The sequence below is a fragment of the Paramacrobiotus metropolitanus genome, unplaced genomic scaffold (genome assembly GCF_019649055.1).
Source record: "Paramacrobiotus metropolitanus isolate TYO unplaced genomic scaffold, Prichtersi_v1.0 Parri_scaffold0000003, whole genome shotgun sequence".
Lineage (NCBI taxonomy): Eukaryota > Metazoa > Tardigrada > Eutardigrada > Parachela > Macrobiotidae > Paramacrobiotus > Paramacrobiotus metropolitanus.
In genome coordinates, this window is record NW_026570223.1 from 920,235 (window position 1) to 938,423 (window position 18,189).

General features: G+C 42.0%; 4 protein-coding genes across 5 annotated transcripts; all 4 read right to left on the bottom strand.

The window, feature by feature from the left end:
- Positions 1-1,051: 1,051 nt before the first annotated feature.
- On the bottom strand, positions 1,052-5,839 carry LOC129596916 (kelch-like protein 7). 2 transcript variants are annotated; one of them, XM_055494325.1, is made up of 7 exons: positions 5,464-5,839; positions 4,576-4,771; positions 3,951-4,107; positions 3,403-3,652; positions 2,492-2,770; positions 1,946-2,139; positions 1,052-1,387 (listed from the first exon to the last, which is right to left on the bottom strand). In XM_055494325.1, the coding sequence occupies exons 1-7, from the start codon at positions 5,734-5,736 to the stop codon at positions 1,267-1,269; spliced, it is 1,470 nt and encodes a 489-aa protein (XP_055350300.1). In that variant the 5' UTR covers positions 5,737-5,839; the 3' UTR covers positions 1,052-1,266. The 2 variants fall into 2 exon arrangements, with proteins under 2 accessions (XP_055350300.1, XP_055350306.1); XM_055494331.1 differs by having other exon boundaries at positions 4,576-4,793; positions 5,464-5,601.
- Positions 5,840-6,375: 536 nt separating this feature from the next.
- LOC129593448 (uncharacterized) lies at positions 6,376-7,128 on the bottom strand. Its single transcript, XM_055489773.1, has 2 exons — positions 7,044-7,128; positions 6,376-6,841 (listed from the first exon to the last, which is right to left on the bottom strand). Exons 1-2 carry the CDS (start codon positions 7,076-7,078, stop codon positions 6,376-6,378), a joined length of 501 nt encoding a protein of 166 aa, XP_055345748.1. The 5' UTR covers positions 7,079-7,128.
- Positions 7,129-10,269: 3,141 nt separating this feature from the next.
- Positions 10,270-13,468, bottom strand: LOC129596461 (uncharacterized). The gene is made up of 2 exons (XM_055493744.1): positions 13,014-13,468; positions 10,270-11,146 (listed from the first exon to the last, which is right to left on the bottom strand). Exons 1-2 carry the CDS (start codon positions 13,234-13,236, stop codon positions 10,743-10,745), a joined length of 627 nt encoding a protein of 208 aa, XP_055349719.1. The 5' UTR covers positions 13,237-13,468; the 3' UTR covers positions 10,270-10,742.
- A 988-nt stretch (positions 13,469-14,456) lies between these two features.
- Positions 14,457-18,108, bottom strand: LOC129593455 (peroxidase-like). Its single transcript, XM_055489785.1, has 15 exons — positions 17,987-18,108; positions 17,652-17,775; positions 17,457-17,576; positions 17,231-17,394; positions 16,984-17,163; positions 16,724-16,903; positions 16,099-16,666; positions 15,816-15,931; positions 15,602-15,760; positions 15,419-15,536; positions 15,291-15,306; positions 15,074-15,221; positions 14,866-14,968; positions 14,718-14,796; positions 14,457-14,645 (listed from the first exon to the last, which is right to left on the bottom strand). The coding sequence occupies exons 1-15, from the start codon at positions 18,045-18,047 to the stop codon at positions 14,457-14,459; spliced, it is 2,325 nt and encodes a 774-aa protein (XP_055345760.1). The 5' UTR covers positions 18,048-18,108.
- Between the last annotated feature and the right edge of the window lie 81 nt (positions 18,109-18,189).

Genomic DNA, 18,189 nt, shown 5'->3' on the forward strand with positions numbered 1-18,189 from the left:
TCAATTCATGTAAACGCATACCGTGCACGCCGCATTCGACTGCCGATTGAGGGACAACAGTGAAAAGCGAGCTGCATCGTCAGGGACAAGCTGATGATGCTTTGCACCGCCTATCGTCCATCGGCGAAAGGTAGCCGTAACCGCGTTATATATATCGTAAGCATCTGTAGCTACTGCGGTGTACTTTGTACGATAGATGTACCTATCTATGTATATTTAGCGGAGGAAGGAAACAAAATAATTTCACCTTAAATTACTATATTCGACAAAAAACGGAAAGAGCACCACGACCTCTTAAAAAATTCACCTGAAAAATTCTAAAAAAATTTACCTGAATTATTACGTAGAAAGTGCAATGAAAGATGGATATACGCAATTATTTTTAAGGAATGTGATCTGCAGACGGCAAACGTATATTATAGGATTTAAATTCATCCCCAATTATATCAGATATTCTGGAGGCACTTTTGACCAGAAAGAAAATTTTCTGTAACCTTAAAGATTTTACACGCAAAAGATTCCGTTCAAAATTAAAATATGTAGTTACAGTGCAAAAAACTAACAAAAGATTTTCTTTATGAACCGCTTGATAATGATTGCGGCATTTATCCAAATCAAAAACAAAAAGAATGATTTCTAATTGGTTTTAAAAAAAAGAAAAGCCATATTTTAGATGATTTCAGTCTTCAACCACAGTTAGCCTTGATGAACAACTGCTCAGACAACATATGACTCTTATTCGCTGCATTCAAAATTCGACGCATGCGTTTGTGCATGGACGGCAGAATCTAATCCGCTCAGGCATTGAACGCTGTCATATTTGTTGACTAATAAGCTTCTCCGGCTGGACATCGTCAGAAAAAAATGTTAACTGCCGTTAATCCGAACAACCACAATCGCTGCGAAATTTCTCCACTTGCACTGCTTACCCTCCACGATTATCACAGTAGTGGAGTATTATTTGAATTATTTCTCCATATACTGGCAACCGTAAAATAAAAGCGATCGGCTTTCGGCAGTGACCGAATCGGTACACTGGAATACGGTTTATTTAATGTGTTGACGTTATGCAAAACTGACCGATTCGCAATATTATTAGATTTACATAAACGTCATGCACAAGAGGTCACAAAACAATATACAACTTCAAGAAGCAAAAAAGCCGCCATTAAATCGAGTTTGAAAACTGCAAAAGCAGTATAAAATGATGAAAATAAATAAATGATATAACTAAGCATGACAAAATTGCAAAAACCCAAAAATGTTTCACAAGTTAATCTGACAGCCGAGCATTTCATAGTGTTTCTCCATTCTGACGGGGTTCATCCGCGTTTTCGGCAGTTCATAATCGGACCAATTTTGGTTTTGACTGGCATACAATCGCGCCCTGCACCACAAAATGAAAGTTAATAAATTTAATTTTCCTGGGCTAGAGTTGCCGGCTCTTGTACCATGAGCTACCATCCTGATACATGTAAATATAAATCATTATGATGTAATCAGAACAGAAAACATAACTGAAAAGAATTTTCAATATTAAAAATAGGTAAATACCATAAATTCTATAATTATCAGCGCAGCCCTATGGAGGAACATATGTGCGTTATACATTCCAATGAATATACCTGTACTTTGGCCTCAGAGCTTCTGTGTGCCATTTCACTACAGCGCTCGACATTTGTGCAGCGTTTAGCTTCTTTTCGTGCTTAGTGTTTCACCTGCATTTCGACGTTCTATATATTCGTTTATTATTTACATTTTTAATTTTTTTATTTTTATATTTACATTTTTTATATTTTAATTTTAAGTTACAAGTTTCAAGTTACAAGTTTTAAGTTACAAGTTTTAAGTTACAAGTTTAATTTGAAGTTACAAGTTTTAAGTTGCAAGTACAGTAATTAATTATGGCAAACGAGAAGGCCAAATAATGGAGTGCGACACGTACAGATTAGCGAAGCTGAGCATCTCCATGCCGATGGGCTCCTGGAAGACCAGATCGGACTTCATGCACATGACCAGCTCGTCGGTGCTCATCAGCGCGAAACGGATACAGCCCATAATCGTCTGGAAGTGCGGCAGACGAGCCAGTCGGTCGTGCTTCATCCAGTTGATGGCCGCTTCAAATACTTCATACTCGCTCTGCAAAATTAATTACACACACTGTCCGGCCCAGTTTCACCACATTAGTAATATAACGTAATTTTCATTTGCTAACGCAAAATCCAACGCTACCGCTGATTTCACTGAATGAGCTTTAAGTACTTACTGTAAGATACTGTCAGCAGTGGGCTGCAATATACGCAACGTGACAACGTCGCATCGGTGAATTTGCTCTCCTTGCTTTTATTTCATTACCGGTTAGTTTTATTAAAATCAGAAAAAACTATTACCAACAACAAAATTTCGCTCTATAGAGTATTCCTTGACAAAACTGGTAAAAGCAGAACAATGCATACGATCTCGTATGATACGAGGTCAGTTCAGCCCGTACCGTGACTTTCAGCTCGTTTTGCTTGAGGAACCACAGCAGATCCTCCGCGTCCATCTCCAGAAAATCCCTGGTCTTACTCAGCTCCACGAACATGGTGGCCAGCTTCGTCCAGGCGATATCGAAGAGGGCGCAGGCGGTGGAGCGGGTGGCGCTGACGGTGCTCCACAGGTTGTGCTCCTGCAGCAGGACATTGGCGAAGGCTTCGGCCATCTTGGCCAGGTAGTGCAAGCGCAAGGCCCGGGCCGCATCGAAAATCTCTACACAATTGCTGTAACCCACCTGGAAAATCAATTAATTATCAACCAGTTAATTATCAATGCCCGTGCGAACTTTGTAAACGTAATATTTTGCTTGCTTGCTTGACCATTCCATACCAGTATGAAACAAAATTTAAGTGCTGACATTTGCGTGAACTAAAATAAACACCAGTCCCAACTCGAAACCACATTGTTAGCGGAAACGATAATATAGAGAAAAAAGGGCATATTAGTGTGATATTATCAGACATCTCGACTGACTACGAGTAATTTCGTATCGAACTAATGTGGTTAAGAGCCAGATCTAAAGGGTGCTTTGGTGCTAACAGCACTATAGACATACAATGCGACAACAATATTGCGCAAATTCTTGAAATGAGTCAATTTTTACTCGTTTACATACACAAATCTTTAAAGTTTAAACCGGTAGTTTCTCTAAAGTAACATGTTTCAAGATATATTATTTATTACTCTGTAGAAGTATATATAATTAATAAAAGAAACAATAAACTATCGTACGTACATAGTACCGCAGTTAGATGGCCGTCGCAGGATCAGTATTTTTGGCATTAGTGTATTACTAAAAAAAATTTCCCCAAAATTTTATGAGTTACACTTAGTGAAAGCGTAACCGATAAGAGCTTACAGACTCGCCTTGATTCTACCAACGTACAAATAATTGACGACATTGCGCAGTCCCAGCAGCGTCACCGCCGAGCCGAAGTCGATGAGGATGGGACTGTGCTTGTACAGACTGCAGCCGCGCTGGTAGCAGAAATCCGTCCAGACGTCGCTGTGCGCGGATAGGAGCGGCAGATGGATGGGCACAATCCCCTCCAGACACTTCAGCTCCACGTCCAACAGGAACTTCCGGTGCCATAAACCCAGAAACAGCGACTGTATGCTGCAACAATCACACTTACAATCAGCCATTCGTAATTAGCGACAGATGAACTGTGTCCACATTAATCTCGATTTGCTCGAAAAAAAGCTCGAATATGCATTAACCGATGCCTGGCACAACCAGCTACGTGTTACTCGTAATAGGAAATTAAACGAAATTTGCTGTTGTGAATATAATCTTTTTGTTTATTTTACTATAAGTGTGTAATGCGAATTTCGAAATAAAGTTACGCACAGTTTAATAGTAAAATAAGCTACTGGAAAGTGGTGAAATTATTTTGTTACATCTAAGTACTAACATGAGGAAGTGTTTTTTGTTCTCATGGCACATTTTTCGTTGGAGTCGGAGAAATGGATCCTCGAATTCCCGGCTGATTCGCGGAACGTCTTGCTGCATCTTACAGCGAGCATGCGCCGCTTTTGCTGCTTCGATAACTTTTAACAGTCGCAAAAAACCTGAAAGTAGAAGTAATTGTATATGTAATCATTATATTTTAACGGCGCCATCTGTCTGCACATCTCGTTACTCAAGCAACTTTTTAGCACAGTGGCAACATGATCTGAAGAGTATCCTTTAAAACTTTGTTTGTTGTATCTTTGATGACGGTGATGTGATTAGAGTGCAAGTAGCTTATCCAATTTTCCAGAGAAAATTTTTTACGCACAATCAATTTAAAAAAAATCGGGTTTTGTTGAACACAGAGTGCGTTGCTTCGCGCATACGCATACCGTACTGTAAAAATGTCTATGAGGCTGATTCTGCTGCGCTATTTTATCACACGGTAAGCGAATCGCACTCAGTGTCGCATGGCAGACTAGAAAATAAAACAAAAACACCCTAAAGATGCTACAAATTTTGTAGCCTCAACGCATGGTTACACACAGTGTTAATCAAGGCTTTTCACTACTAGGTACACCACGTACGATTAGCAGCCAGTCCTTTGCGGTACTTGGTTCTCACGGCCGCTTTGGTGATGGTAGGGAATTCTTGGCCGTCCGCATCGCGATTGATCCCGACGGACGTCAGACGACGCTGGACCGCGTCCGGTGGCAGATTAATGGGCACGGGCACATCGGCTTCGGGATCGATGACGGGGCGGTCCATTTCAAAGGTCACTTCCTACAGTGTGCAATAATCCAGCCTAACCATGGGGGAACTGAATTTACCCTGCCGTATGTTCATAATTACATGCGCATGACAGATTCTGACGTGCAAAAAGCCATTATGATTTGAAATTTAACAAGACTACTCAAGCAAGTATCGCATGTTTAACAAGCAGCTAGTTCCGTACATATACACTGCTGCAAAATCAATAACAACAGCCAAAATTCATACAGATATATACTGTATACTCGAACATTGCTGCTTCTCTGCTTTCTATACTGCTAATGTTGCCACAGTTTTCACTTTACAGCGTCTTACTTTGTGCACGCATTACCAAATCATTACACACCATTCTTTTTTAAACTAATAATGCAGTACCAATACTATTGGTTAGTATATCAGGATTTGTATACAAATTTAAAACGTAATTATGCACTGAAAATTTCAGATGAATTTATGAAAATTTAAGAAAAAACGATTAAAGGATATCAAATATTGAGATAAAAGATTGACATTACGATTAAAAGAAAAACACATTTGCGCTCGAAAAAACACCAGCGTACGAAAAAAAGCTGTTATCAATTCTGACAGAAAATGTTCAGAGAATCCAATCTGTATATTAATAAATAAGAATATATTTTGCGCTCGATACTAGCCTATATTTAAATAAGTGTAATTTTCTTAAAAGTTGAACCTATCAGTTTTACCTTCATGTATTTACATGCACGTGGCAGGGCCCCGATGGGCATCACAGGTGGATTGCGCAGAGACGCCCTCAGCCTTTTAACCTCGGTCAACGTGGACTTCCGGCTCAGCTTGGGGACTGCTGCGACTTCGGGCGAGTCCGTGGCCACCACGCTGGCCGAGCGCGTGATACGCGACGGCCGAGATGGGTACAGGCGCGCGGTGGACCGCGGCAAACTGCTCCATGGCACGGATTTATCAGTAAGGGTGTCGCCATGGGTCTTCCGTAACGACATGATGATCGGATAATAAAAATTGATCTGGAATGCACAAATTCCTTCACTAATGTAATTATGCGTCTCTCGTTCTGGTTAACTCATATTTGGTACTTATTGGAACTTTAGCATATACTGGTACTGCAAGCTGGCATGTTTAAATAACTGTGCCACCTGCAATGCGCTGTGCTTTTGTTCCTAGGCGATTCTAACAGCGGAAACTTTCACTTTAGCCTTTAACCAATATCATTAACGTACTACCCAGCAAAATTTAGAGCACAATAGTAAACACCGAAATCTAAGATTTTTACTGAAGTTACCTTTACAAATAACAAACCGGTTCCGGCGATCGTCGGCGTCAGGGAGAAAAAGTTGTCTTGCTGATGATTTAAAAATCCTGGCAGTCCGATTTGTGCAACATTAATTACAACAAAAAAGGCAGTTGAGAAAAAAATGAAATTTAAATTCGAAGAATTCAAATTTAATTAAAAAACTTCCATTTAAATTCTGAAATCGTCACGACGCTAGAGTTACATAAGTAAAAAATACAGTAAGTGCAAACTGCTAAAAAATGAATTTATGTATAAACTCGAAAAAATATCAACCTTGAAAATTCTAATTAAATAAAATAAATAAATTATAAAAAGATAAAAAAGGTGGTTAATAAAACTTTTTTTCCTGCTTTCCATCCACATGCTCCATCGTACTGTGCTGCAGCCGCGACGGTGCACTAACCCGCCGGCGCGAGGCTTTCGACGAAGAAAAATTCCGGAACACCGATGAGGAAATCGATGCCACTTCGGGGCAGGCCTCCGGGCAGTCGGACGTGCAGCGGTGTGCCCCGGAAGCGCCGTTGGAGGTGGTGCTATCCGCTGAGGCGCGCCTACTTCCCGACCGGGAACTGGCGAACACCGGCAGATAATCCAGAACATGACTGGAGATACTCCAGCGCCGGTGTGACACGCCGGACTGGGAACTGGTGACTGATGCGCGCCGGAACGTGGACCGGAAGACGGAACGGATGTCGGCGCGGATACTGCGGTTCAGGCCGCCGTATACGTAGGGGTAGGCGGCGAAGCTGACGAAGTTGCAGCAATAGCCAAACGCTTTCAGCCAGGACTTTTGACTAACAACAAAAAATCAAGCACAGCATAATTACTCGTACTATTGAGCATATATAAACGAGATCAGACACAAGCGGATACTTTTATGAATACAATTTCACTTTAAAAATAAAGCGAAAATAATCCGAGGCTTATGTCATGTATTTAAGCGAGATTACGGCATCGGGTAAAGGTCGATCGATATATTCAGTTTAATAAATTTACAATAAAAAGTTTATGCAAGGTTGTAGGTTGTCCATCTTTGCGCAATCTAGCTGGCATCAACTTTCCAGTATAGAACGGATTTCGTAGTGTAAAGGCTTAGAATTAAAGCTATCTCTCCGTCATTTGCCCTGTTCGTATACATCTTTAATCTGACAGAAATACGTATAACAGATAAATAACAGATATCCACGTTTAATTTGTGGTTCTTTTTAAATTCTCCAATTTAAGTCATCATAAATAGTGTCCAATCGCGTGTTTTCGCGCTCTTAAACTACTCTAGCTGTTATCGAAAAGCAAGTATGAGTTATGGATAAATTTCGGCGAGAGTTTAAACAACAGTACCTTAACTACAGATAGCTGTTAATATCATTTCCTAAAATAATAAAATATACAACTTTGATTTGTAGTAACTCCCTCGGTTCTAAACCATTCGTCATCTAAAAGTATTTTTCTATATAAAAACCCATTTAATTTAACAGTATCATTTAAACGTCATTTCATTTCTATGCAAAGGAATTCTACTCACAATGGCGCATAAGCGTATACAGTAAACAAAAATAACCGAATTGTTAAATGATATTCACTATTCAAGATATCCTTTGAATTTTTATCATACATAGCGTAAGCAACATGGCGTCGTATCATAGCGACTTGTGACATGTAAAAATACACAACAGGTTCTATGATTTAAAACTTACAATGCGGGAACGGTCAAGCTGGATGATTCCAGTTCGGCGGCCGGCACCGTCGAAAACGATTCCATCAGCGTGACTACGACATACGCTCCCGACGTCACCAAATGAGATCCGAGAATGACCGCCGCCACACCGATGGCCTTATAACTGGTGTTATACACCACCGTCGTCGAGGACTTTCGGGGCGTACTGTGCGCCGACATATGGCTGGCGATGGAATCCCGGCTGAAACTCCACCGAAACATCCCGGTCGGCCTCCCGTTAGCCTCTTCCGCTGCCGGGGCATCCGCCGGTCTAGCCGGCACGATGGTTCCCAGTGTCACGCGCAGTGTCTTCTGCAGCGCTTTCACCGCAATATGTCCCCAACAGACGATCATGGTGATGCAGGGGAGGAAATAGGTCAGGGTGAACTCCACCGCCAGGTGGAGTGTATAGCCAGTCTGGCTGCGGGTGCAAAAGAATTTGTACGCCGGGTACTGGTCGCCGCGGAGGAACACATCGCCCATGAGGGCCACGACGAACACGCAGACGAGGGAGAGCATTATGAGGCTGCTGGCGCGGCTGCGGCGCATGTGTTTCCGGTTATCCATCGGGTGCCAGATGATGGCGATATAGCGCTCGACGGCGATCAGGGCGATTAAGATCCAGCTGAAGCGCATCGACACATCCAAGAAGAAATCGAAAGCTGTGCATTAATGCAAAAATTATTAATAACGTAGGTATGTACAGTGCGTATTACCGATTAAGTACATTGGTATTACCGATTATGTACCGATTATGTACAGTGGTATTACCGATTAAAACGACGCACAGTAATAATTAAATTAAAGGTTACATAAAGACAAGTATTAATTAAATATTAAAAACTTAAAATAATTACTGCTAACATGCAGATTTCATTAATTTTTAGAAAATCTCAGTTATACTTGAAGGGGTCATATAAGACCTCATATTTATTTATTATGCGAGGTACGCCGTACGGACTGTTCTCGTACTCGTACTGTTTATAAATTTTCCAAACTTGAAAAAAAACCTTTACATAAACCCGAGGGCGGTAGCTTTTAGGTCATACAACTGTGTGCGATAGCGATTAAAGCGAGCAAAATGTTAAAAGTGAAGGACACGGTAACTACATAATCAATGAAATCTAAACTAACTGTAACAATTAATCACTGAAACAATTATTCAGATTTCTGGTTTGTAAAGCAGAATTAGTTATTAAGACATTATTTAATTGACAGTTAAATTAATTATTGAAAGCCAAACTAAATCCTTGAAGCAATTATTTAAGTTTATTGTTTACAAAGCGGAATTAATTGCTGAAAAAGCGTTAATCAACGACAAACGTAGTTAACGAAAATTATACTAAATGCTTAAAATCAACATGCAAATTTATGGCTTTAAATTTGAAGTTTCGGAAATCATCCGCAAAGTACTGTAACAATTTCAGAAATAATATTAGTAATATTTGCTTCACTTGTATCAGTTGAATGCATAATCTCCCTGTTCAACAGGTGTTTAAAAATGCCATGAATTACCTGACTGCTACAAAAAGAATACATGCATGCATTTGTACGTTTTCCTGATTCACAATAACGACTGATATAATAAACTTTCACCTGAACATGGCCGAACCGGATGATTGGCAAACCACACACCCAAACTATGGTTCGCGATTTTATTCGCAATATGTAGTGGCTGGATGAACAGGGTTTGTAGCAGACTGGTAATCGACAGAAACAGCAGGAACTGCTCTCCGGGCTTCCCTCTGAAGCCGTGTTTTTTGATGATGGTGTAGGTCAGCACAAAGTTGCCCACCAGGGAAAACACGAAACTGATGCACAGAACGCACGTGACAACGATGTCCACTTCATCAAAGGGATCCAGCTCGAAATTGGAAGAAGGGGCCGAAGAGTTACTGGATCCATTACTAGAGTCCGTAGACCAGTTGGACTCCGGTGTTCGGTTGGACTTTAAGGCATTATGCAGGGCATTCAGGCGACGGGCCCTGTCAGAGCTGTTATATTTCGCCATTTTGAAGCTAGAATTTGTACACTACAAAAAAATGAAATTCCATTTGTTGGTAGGTTTCGCTCATCTAACTATCTTTCCCTGTTCCTTTCATCAACCACAATGATCCTCTTGCTGTTAGACAAGAAGGAATGTACAGTAGCGCCGCGAGCACGTGCAGGCATTTCTGCCTGCCCAGTGTCCAAACCTCCACGCATGACCCACTTGGCCATTTTGCTAACTTCGACGTTGGCTCCATCTGCGGGGCGTAAATATGTATAAAATTTAATGAGCCTGTGTACGTAGTTCCTGATTCGCGTCCAACTGCGCGCCTTACTTCTGATTGTGAGCAAAATGTCGACGAGCCTTTCGCATTGCTGATTACCACTGCACATATATTAATCATCGAACAAAGAGATATTTAATAAAGCATATGGAGGGAAGTTGGGAACCTATATTTTATGGAGGGAAGTTGGGAACCTATATTTTATGTATAATAAATCGCCCGAATTCGTACTGTGTTGTAGCAGTACCATAATATTTAATTCTGTATACTTCAAGTACTGTATTTCCAAAAGAATACAGTAGTTAGATGCGTTCATATAAGCACTATTTACGGGGCCATCAAATCAAATATGCATTAATTTTTAACTCGTATTATTTTACTAGTAGCGTGAAATTTACCGCATTCGCCAAAGTGGTCGAAAAAAAGGGAAGCCAGCAGCAGAGAAATGCCGATGCATTTGAAATCGGTCAGTGTACAGCGCTTTATGCATGCCGTTTTGTATAGGCAACCGGTTTAACAATTAAACGACAATACAATTTTCACAGGAGTTGCAATTTTAACATGCCGGCAACATAGCAATGAAGCAGCACATTTTATTACTGTATATAACGTATTAAAAAATTCAAACCTGTACAACACAATCCAAATCCAAAATAACATGATTATCATAATAACTACTATTAATTTCCAACATGTAGAATCGAGCAACTATTTCATAAAAACCCCGGCGGCGCCCACACACACTTCAAAGGCGGCCACGACGGTGAGGATGACGTTGGCGGCCAGGACGAACTGCGTGGAGATGTAGGTGGGCACCGGACTGAACCACACCGCACTGCTCTTGGCCAGGTAGGACCCGGCACCGAACAGGCACATGGAGGCCAGCGCCGTGGCCCCGTTGAGGACGTTGAAGAGCCACAGGCGCTCCTTGAGGACGTCAAAGGGCAGGGTGAAGATGTTCTGCGACATGTACAGGCCGTACAGGCCCAGGCAGATGTAGATGCAGCCGGCGATGATGCCGATGGAGGCTTTGGCCAGCGTCTGGGCTTGGGAGGAATTATCGTGGAATACTGGATGTTTGGGATGGTTGAGGTTTACTACAACGCCGGTCACTGCAAATACAGGGTAACACTTTAATAAAAAATTGAACTGAATAAGTCTGCACATTTAATTGCACACTTGCTGTCTATAGAATAAAAATAGCGTAGTACTGTATGTACTTGAAGCACGCATTTTGTCATCCGGTAGAGAAGTGATTCAATGCAAGATACAGTAATTTCACACTCGTATGAACACAAGTGCAGTAGGATTATATCGTAGCTGAATGGCTGCTATTTGGTTGCGAATGCACTTATGCACTGCAGCTGCAATAAATGATCCCTTTCATAATTTCATAACAAAGGTAAACTGCATATTTAGTTAATGTTGTCCATAAAATGACAAATTTTTTTCTGATTTTAAGACGGGCAAGCAAAACACTTTTATCGCTCCGCTTTGGTTGATTTCTGTTGGACTAAAGGTCATGCATTGGCGTAATGCACGTTTGATGCAAATCACATGAAGTAGAGCAAAATCTTAGGATTTAAAACTGAAGTGAAACGTGTCGATGAATTTTTCGTTTTGGCGGTTTGAATGGCGATAGTCGACTACATATACTAGTACTTCATCAGTCTTCATGCCATGGAACATCTAGCACGGCACCCGCCCGGTGTATCGGCAATCCACCCGCCCACGGCAGCGGTAGGCAGCAATAGCGATTGGCCAGAAAGTTTCATTCATGAATGAAAAGGATGGATTTCCCCTCCCTCTTCATTCACTGATTTTTTGGATGAATTCACGTGATCGTCATCCAGATTTTCGTTTCCTACATACTTTGAATTCATTCGATGCATGATGATTTCTACACATAGTTGCTGCTGAATGATAAATTTGAATGAAAAAACGTGCATTCATTCAATGCATGTGGACACCTTAAGGCAGCAGTCGCAATAGCTTGTCTGATTCTGTAGTGATGATGATCGTATTGACAATTTTTTAAACAACTGAATTATCTGAAAAACAACAGATGTGAAGAGAACACTTTTATACTTTGTATTATTTCTATAGAAGTTGCACCAGGAATAGAAGGAACTGAATGTCTGTAAAAGGGCATATAATTAGATCGGAATGCGGTGCTGACACAAAAAGAGACTGAAAATGCAACTAAATCACTGGTATTTTTGATATGTAATTGTAGAACGTCTACGGGTAATTTAGTGGGATAAAATTCTGTAATACCGTGTATGCATATACCGCTATAAATACATCTGCTAGCTAATAATGCTTTTGGACAGGTTCCAAAACCGATTTGCTAGTATGACACATGATGCTCTGTAATAAATTCTGCGTGAAAATGTTTCAAAAATATTGCACAATTTTCAAAAGATTTTTCCAATGGTTCATATCAGCACAACATGTGCAGTACTATAATAATTAGGCAATGTTGAATTAGGAAATTAATTTTTCTGATTGCTCAAATCTGCCTGTATACTCTGTGTTTGAAACAAATCCAAACACAATTTTACATATTTCTAAATACAAAAGCACCGGCGAGATCGATTCAGCTCACGAATTGCCAAGAAGAATAAAAAAAGAATAAAAAAATCAAAATAAATGCAAAAGGGTAAAATTCGAGAACAGCCTCGGTTAAACTTTTTCTAGCACAAACTGAAGCTCGGCCTGCTTTCTCGTTGTAAAATTAAGTAGGTACATTCTGCATATTATGCATGCATGCACTGCATTCATTTTGTCTTTGGTGAGGTGTTTTTTACTTGGAGATGTGTGTACACATGAACTAATTCCAAAAGTTAAGAAATTAACGAAAACGCTGTAATTACTTCCTTATCAGCTAAACAGCTGTAATTTTTTAACAGTGGTTTGATTTAATAATATGTCCTCCACGCAAAAGAATTAACCTAAAAGCAGCAACCGTGTACATACCAATAGCTTGGAAGACGATGGCCAGTATCCCCGAACAAATATGAAATACCGCCAACCGGCGGAAGGATTCGGGACTCCGGGAGATAACCGGCCGTCGGGGATGATAGCCGGCGAGCAACGAATGATCCGCTTGTGTGTCGGTAGTCCGTGTACTCCGTGTGCTTCCGGTGGATTTTGTCTTACTAACAGCGCCGCCGCCGGCATCCTGCTGTGGCCTGTTCATAATTATATTACATCAATAACAATATCATTAGCGTACGCTGCTCTGTATACAACTGCGGCACATGTGCGTTCGCCGACGGGTGATGGACGGGATTTGCTCAAGACTCCGACACATCAGTTGTGCAGAGCGTTGAAGAAATGTCTAATAAGTAGCCCTTGCGATCGTTCCGTTCCGTCAGCTCATATAAAAGTGATTATTTTTAGAATTATTTTAACCTTCGTGGCGGTGCGCTTTTTCGCACTCTCGTATCTGTTCATGTACAGTACAGATGCCGATTCACCGGACAGCGCAAGCCGTATGCCGAGAGCATTGTGTAAATAAAACACTATATAGCATTTTTTTATCGAAGGTCCATTACATTACTCATCGGAATGTATATTATTTCCCGCTAATTCACGGACACGATAGTTATTATAACGTTTCGCTGATGATGTGCAAAAGTATAACTTTTTTAAGAATAACTGTATGCGGCGCCCGGGAGGATGTTTATAAACATTGAATAACAGTCCAGCGCATCGGTGCTGCATATCGCCCCTATCGATGCTTGAGTCAACACGTTTGTTGAATTTCTCTTTTAACACATCCCCGCATCGCGAAAGATATCCGCGTCAGCCAATTTCCTCTGGTTTACTTTGATGTTTCCATAAACTGATCTTTCACCTGCTGCGATTTTAAACGGAGTCATCCACCGCTCTAAAGGATAAGAAAAACATTTCGTCGTACAGTGTCAGCGAAAATTAAAATTAGCCCGAAAAGTGCCTGTTTGATTTCCGATTGGCAGAGCGGAAAGAGATTTAATATGGGGGTGCGCTTAATGAATAATATCGCGCTTTTGGATGACACGGACAATTTAGCAAAGCGCAATCAGCGTCATAAGGGTGTATGCTGATTAATACTGCAATGATGCGTACAAGTATACGGTTTCGTGCGTAAAAGTATAATTTCGCAGCCGCAGGTACTGCAACAAACCGCTACGATCCAATCAGTGTTATATTTAAAAAGTAAACTTGGATGCGCTATACGTACGCCTTTAGGTAGAGTTCCGTAACCAAAAATATAACGAAGCCGGTTTGTCTATGCAACTGCTTATCAACAGTGAACATCGACATTGATAGCCTTCCATGCATTGCCCTTAAGTTGTAACCAAAAACTAGGACTTTTTTCATCTAAAAAGTATTATCACAGCTAAAGGAGTAAACCGATAAACCGAGCCAACGTAATCAAGGTGGTGCCTGGTATCTGTCGGGATCGTGCCGGTACATAAATGGCGGCCGGTGTGGTTCGTAATAAGCCGGATGACCCGGATGCTCCGGATGCTCCACCGGCAGAGGGGGAGGCATGTTGTACTGGTTGCTTTGATAGAATACATCCTCTTCATGATGGGGATGGTGATGCGCATGACGGTCACTCTGATCAACAAAATTATGTATGTATACTGGTTTCCACTGTAAATACTGCGACTGCACTGAAAACTGAGATACCTTTTCCACAGATTTGGCTTCTTTAAAAAATATCGCCAAATTCATCTCCGGCACTAATTTACAAGGCATCAGTGCATTCCTGTCAAAATACGTAATAAACCAATTACGTAAAAAAATCATGTATGTAAGTAATATCTGATTTCGTTACCGGTCCGATACGACAGCAAAGGCATTGGATGGGACATGTCTCAGAGCCGTTGTCTGGCAGATAATCTCCGCCATGGTAACTTGTCGTAATTGATCCAGCTGATCTACAGCCAAAACAGATCGTTGCAAGTACAATCTGCGTCCATTTAATTGCTGCGATTAGTTTCCCGTGCAACCGTGCACGGAAAAGATTCCGTGACCTTTCTTACCCGATGTAAACTGATCGGGATTTTCATGCCAGTACCGGTCACTGACCCGCCGATTGTGAAACTCCATCGTGATGATGCAGGCAAATGTCGGACCGACATCAGAATCCGGTGAGGTGGGTGTTTCCAGTACGCCACCTACCATGAGATCCTGAAACGCATATACGAGTATCTACAGCGTTGCTGGATTAGGTTAGCCGTGCCTGGATTTTGTCCTTACAATATCATCCACTGACCTAAAATCAAAAAGATGCATTGGTATAACAATTTGTTTCAAGTTTATTCTGAGCTTTGTGCGTAAGTGCGCATTAAATATAATATACTAATATTTTATCGACGTGTACTTACATGTACAGTTTATGGAGCAGAGCCACACTGGGCTCCGGTATCATATCCTCCAACTCGGCAAACTCACTGGCGCGGCCGAATCCACAGGCTTCTCGCAGATCGTTGTAGGTACCGATTCCTTGCAAATTACGAACTCGTTATTTAGTTGAAATATTTTTTGTAAGAGCATAGTCAAACAGGTACCGTGGTCGCGTCCACGTTGAATGTCAATGGCAAACAGATCCAAGCCGAACGGTAAATCGCCTCGAAATAACCGTCCGCGAATTTCCTCACTATGATGTCCGTCAAATACCATGGAACTTTCTTCCAACATGCCGCTCAAAATACTATCCGCACTGCCATCTGCAAAATCAGCATTTGTGCTACTGATTATTTTGGTTACGAAAATGTGGGCGACCTTCATAAAGCAATGTCTGATTGTTAAACTGTGAGGATAATGTCGTGGATGTTTCTTCTGGGTCGCCGGTAACGAACAGCAAACGAGGCACATTTGGTCCCAAAAGCGTGTGCAGTCTGGAAAAGACTAACGTATTAGAAATAAGGAGCGCTATGCATCAAACTGGTTTGCTACAGCCGTTTTTACAGACAGGATAGAGGCCCATAATTTAAATTTATTGCAACTACAAAATCACCTGCTAAAAATTATCTAACGAGTTAAAAAATGTAATGGTAGTGAATACCGAAAGGCTGCTGTAGTAAATTCGTTTAACACGTGCGGATCGGAAGTTTCATCGTATCCACTAAAGAATCCATCCTGAAGTAACTGCAGCGGATGCTCGCGTCCTTCGCTACTGCGTAGCTCCCCCAATATTGCCGGCAGGAACTCCTTATAAATCACCACCTGATACACCGCTACGACAAACTTCCTCGCTTCTTGATAAATCAGTTCATCCGACCACGACGGTAAATAATTCGCCAAAAAGGAGGCAATGGCATTGTGGTAACGGACAAGGATAGTGTGAATGGTCAGCAGGGGCGGCTGCTGGTTGACCCGATCGTCACCGGCAAAGAAACACGTCCGGTGTAGATCGAGCGGCCGACAGGACGAAGGCATCCCATCCGGAAGCGACGGGAGAATCTGTTTGTGAATGGCGGTGGACGGGTCATTCTCGATGCCGGTCTCCACATCGCGGAAACGAAGGAGGCCGCTTTCAAAGACACGCAGCTGGTCGCTGCGCTCTTCGTGCAGTCCGTATAAGGGAGAAAGGTCCAGCCAGTGTGACACCATGGAGAATTGTTCTCGTATGCCTAAAGATGCAGCGTATGTGGCAATCAGCAAGCAGTTAACATATAACAAAACTTTACCGGTTTTGCACCGCTTAAATTTGGATGCCAATGTCCGGGCAAACTGGTGGCATGTGATGTTAAAGCGCGAGTAAAAGGGATCGAAGTGCGGAACGGAAAATTGTAGACATTCCGGAACAGCGCATTCCGCGTTCAAAATGCAGCAGTCTGGTTGCTTGTTGTTGATTTGAAAGGTTGGGGCTGTAACAACAGACAACAGTATTGCATAATCTTTTTTCTGGGTATCACGCATCAGCATACAGAAAGGCCATGCGCCTTACTTAACGCCAGATCGTGTGCTACAAACTGTCCAAAGAACGATAAGACAGCATTGGCCGTCGGATGTTCAACCGGCGGTGTTTGGCTTAAAGCCACACTGAGCGCGCGCGGATTGGGCAGAGCAATGGGGCGACCGCCTTTTTCGTCGTGCACCAATGAGAACATTCGTGGATCGTCCGCCCCTGTTGTAAATATACGATTTTCACAAAATGTGTACAACTACCACGAAAGCTTTTAACGTTAACTGACCATCCATGTATGTTCGCGGCGACATTCTAATGTACGCCTGCGTAGCGTTTCCCCAGTGCGGTTGAGCCAGATTATTGCACAGACCGGAATGTGAACGATATGTTAGGAATGGCCGGCAATCCGGTTCCCTGTGGGCCATTCGTTCCTCCATTTCGCAATCATCCCTATAGGTAGACAGAGAACTTCTTAATAAACGATTAGTCTTGGCTAGAATTGTCGAATTTACATCTCATGTTGGTGTGGATGGTAACTCCTCGTTCGGACACTGCGCGGGTAACCGCTTCTAAGAAGAATATCAGCGGAAGGCCGGCTGTAATCCGAATACGCTGGGATAGCTGCCGAAATGCTGTAAGATTTTTATTAATCAGGTTTTAATAGAATCATTTTAAGTTTTTGTAAATTACGATTCAGAACGACATACCACACAATTCCACGGCCTGTCGGAGATGTACGTGTTTCGCGATACGACTGTCGATCCGATGGAGATGCAAAGCCCGCGCGATTCTCGTGGCCGTGCGGGAGAGTCGCTAATAAATCTGGAATTACTGCAAGAAAAATCGCACATGTTACTACTATGTATTGTACTCTGCACAGCCACATACCTAGGTAACATTTTGTATACTACTTGCATTATAATTGTTTTACGTTAATCCTTCCTACATCGATATGTATAATCACTGTAATGCTTCATCATTTTATAATATGAGGGTAGGCATAAAGAAATGTGGGTGAATGGGACTACGGTTAAGTGCTTACTGCAGTGTCGCGACGGATGTGGATGTACATCCGTGTATTCCGGTCTCCAGCTGTTGTCCATTTGACGAGGGAAGAACTGGTGTCGGACATCTTTTTCATGGGGAGCAGGCCGCCGGCTACTGTAATCCGCTCGCCGGTTTAGCTCCCCAAACTGTAGCCGGACCCGGCTGGTGAGGTTAACATGGCGGATAGGCGGCACCCAG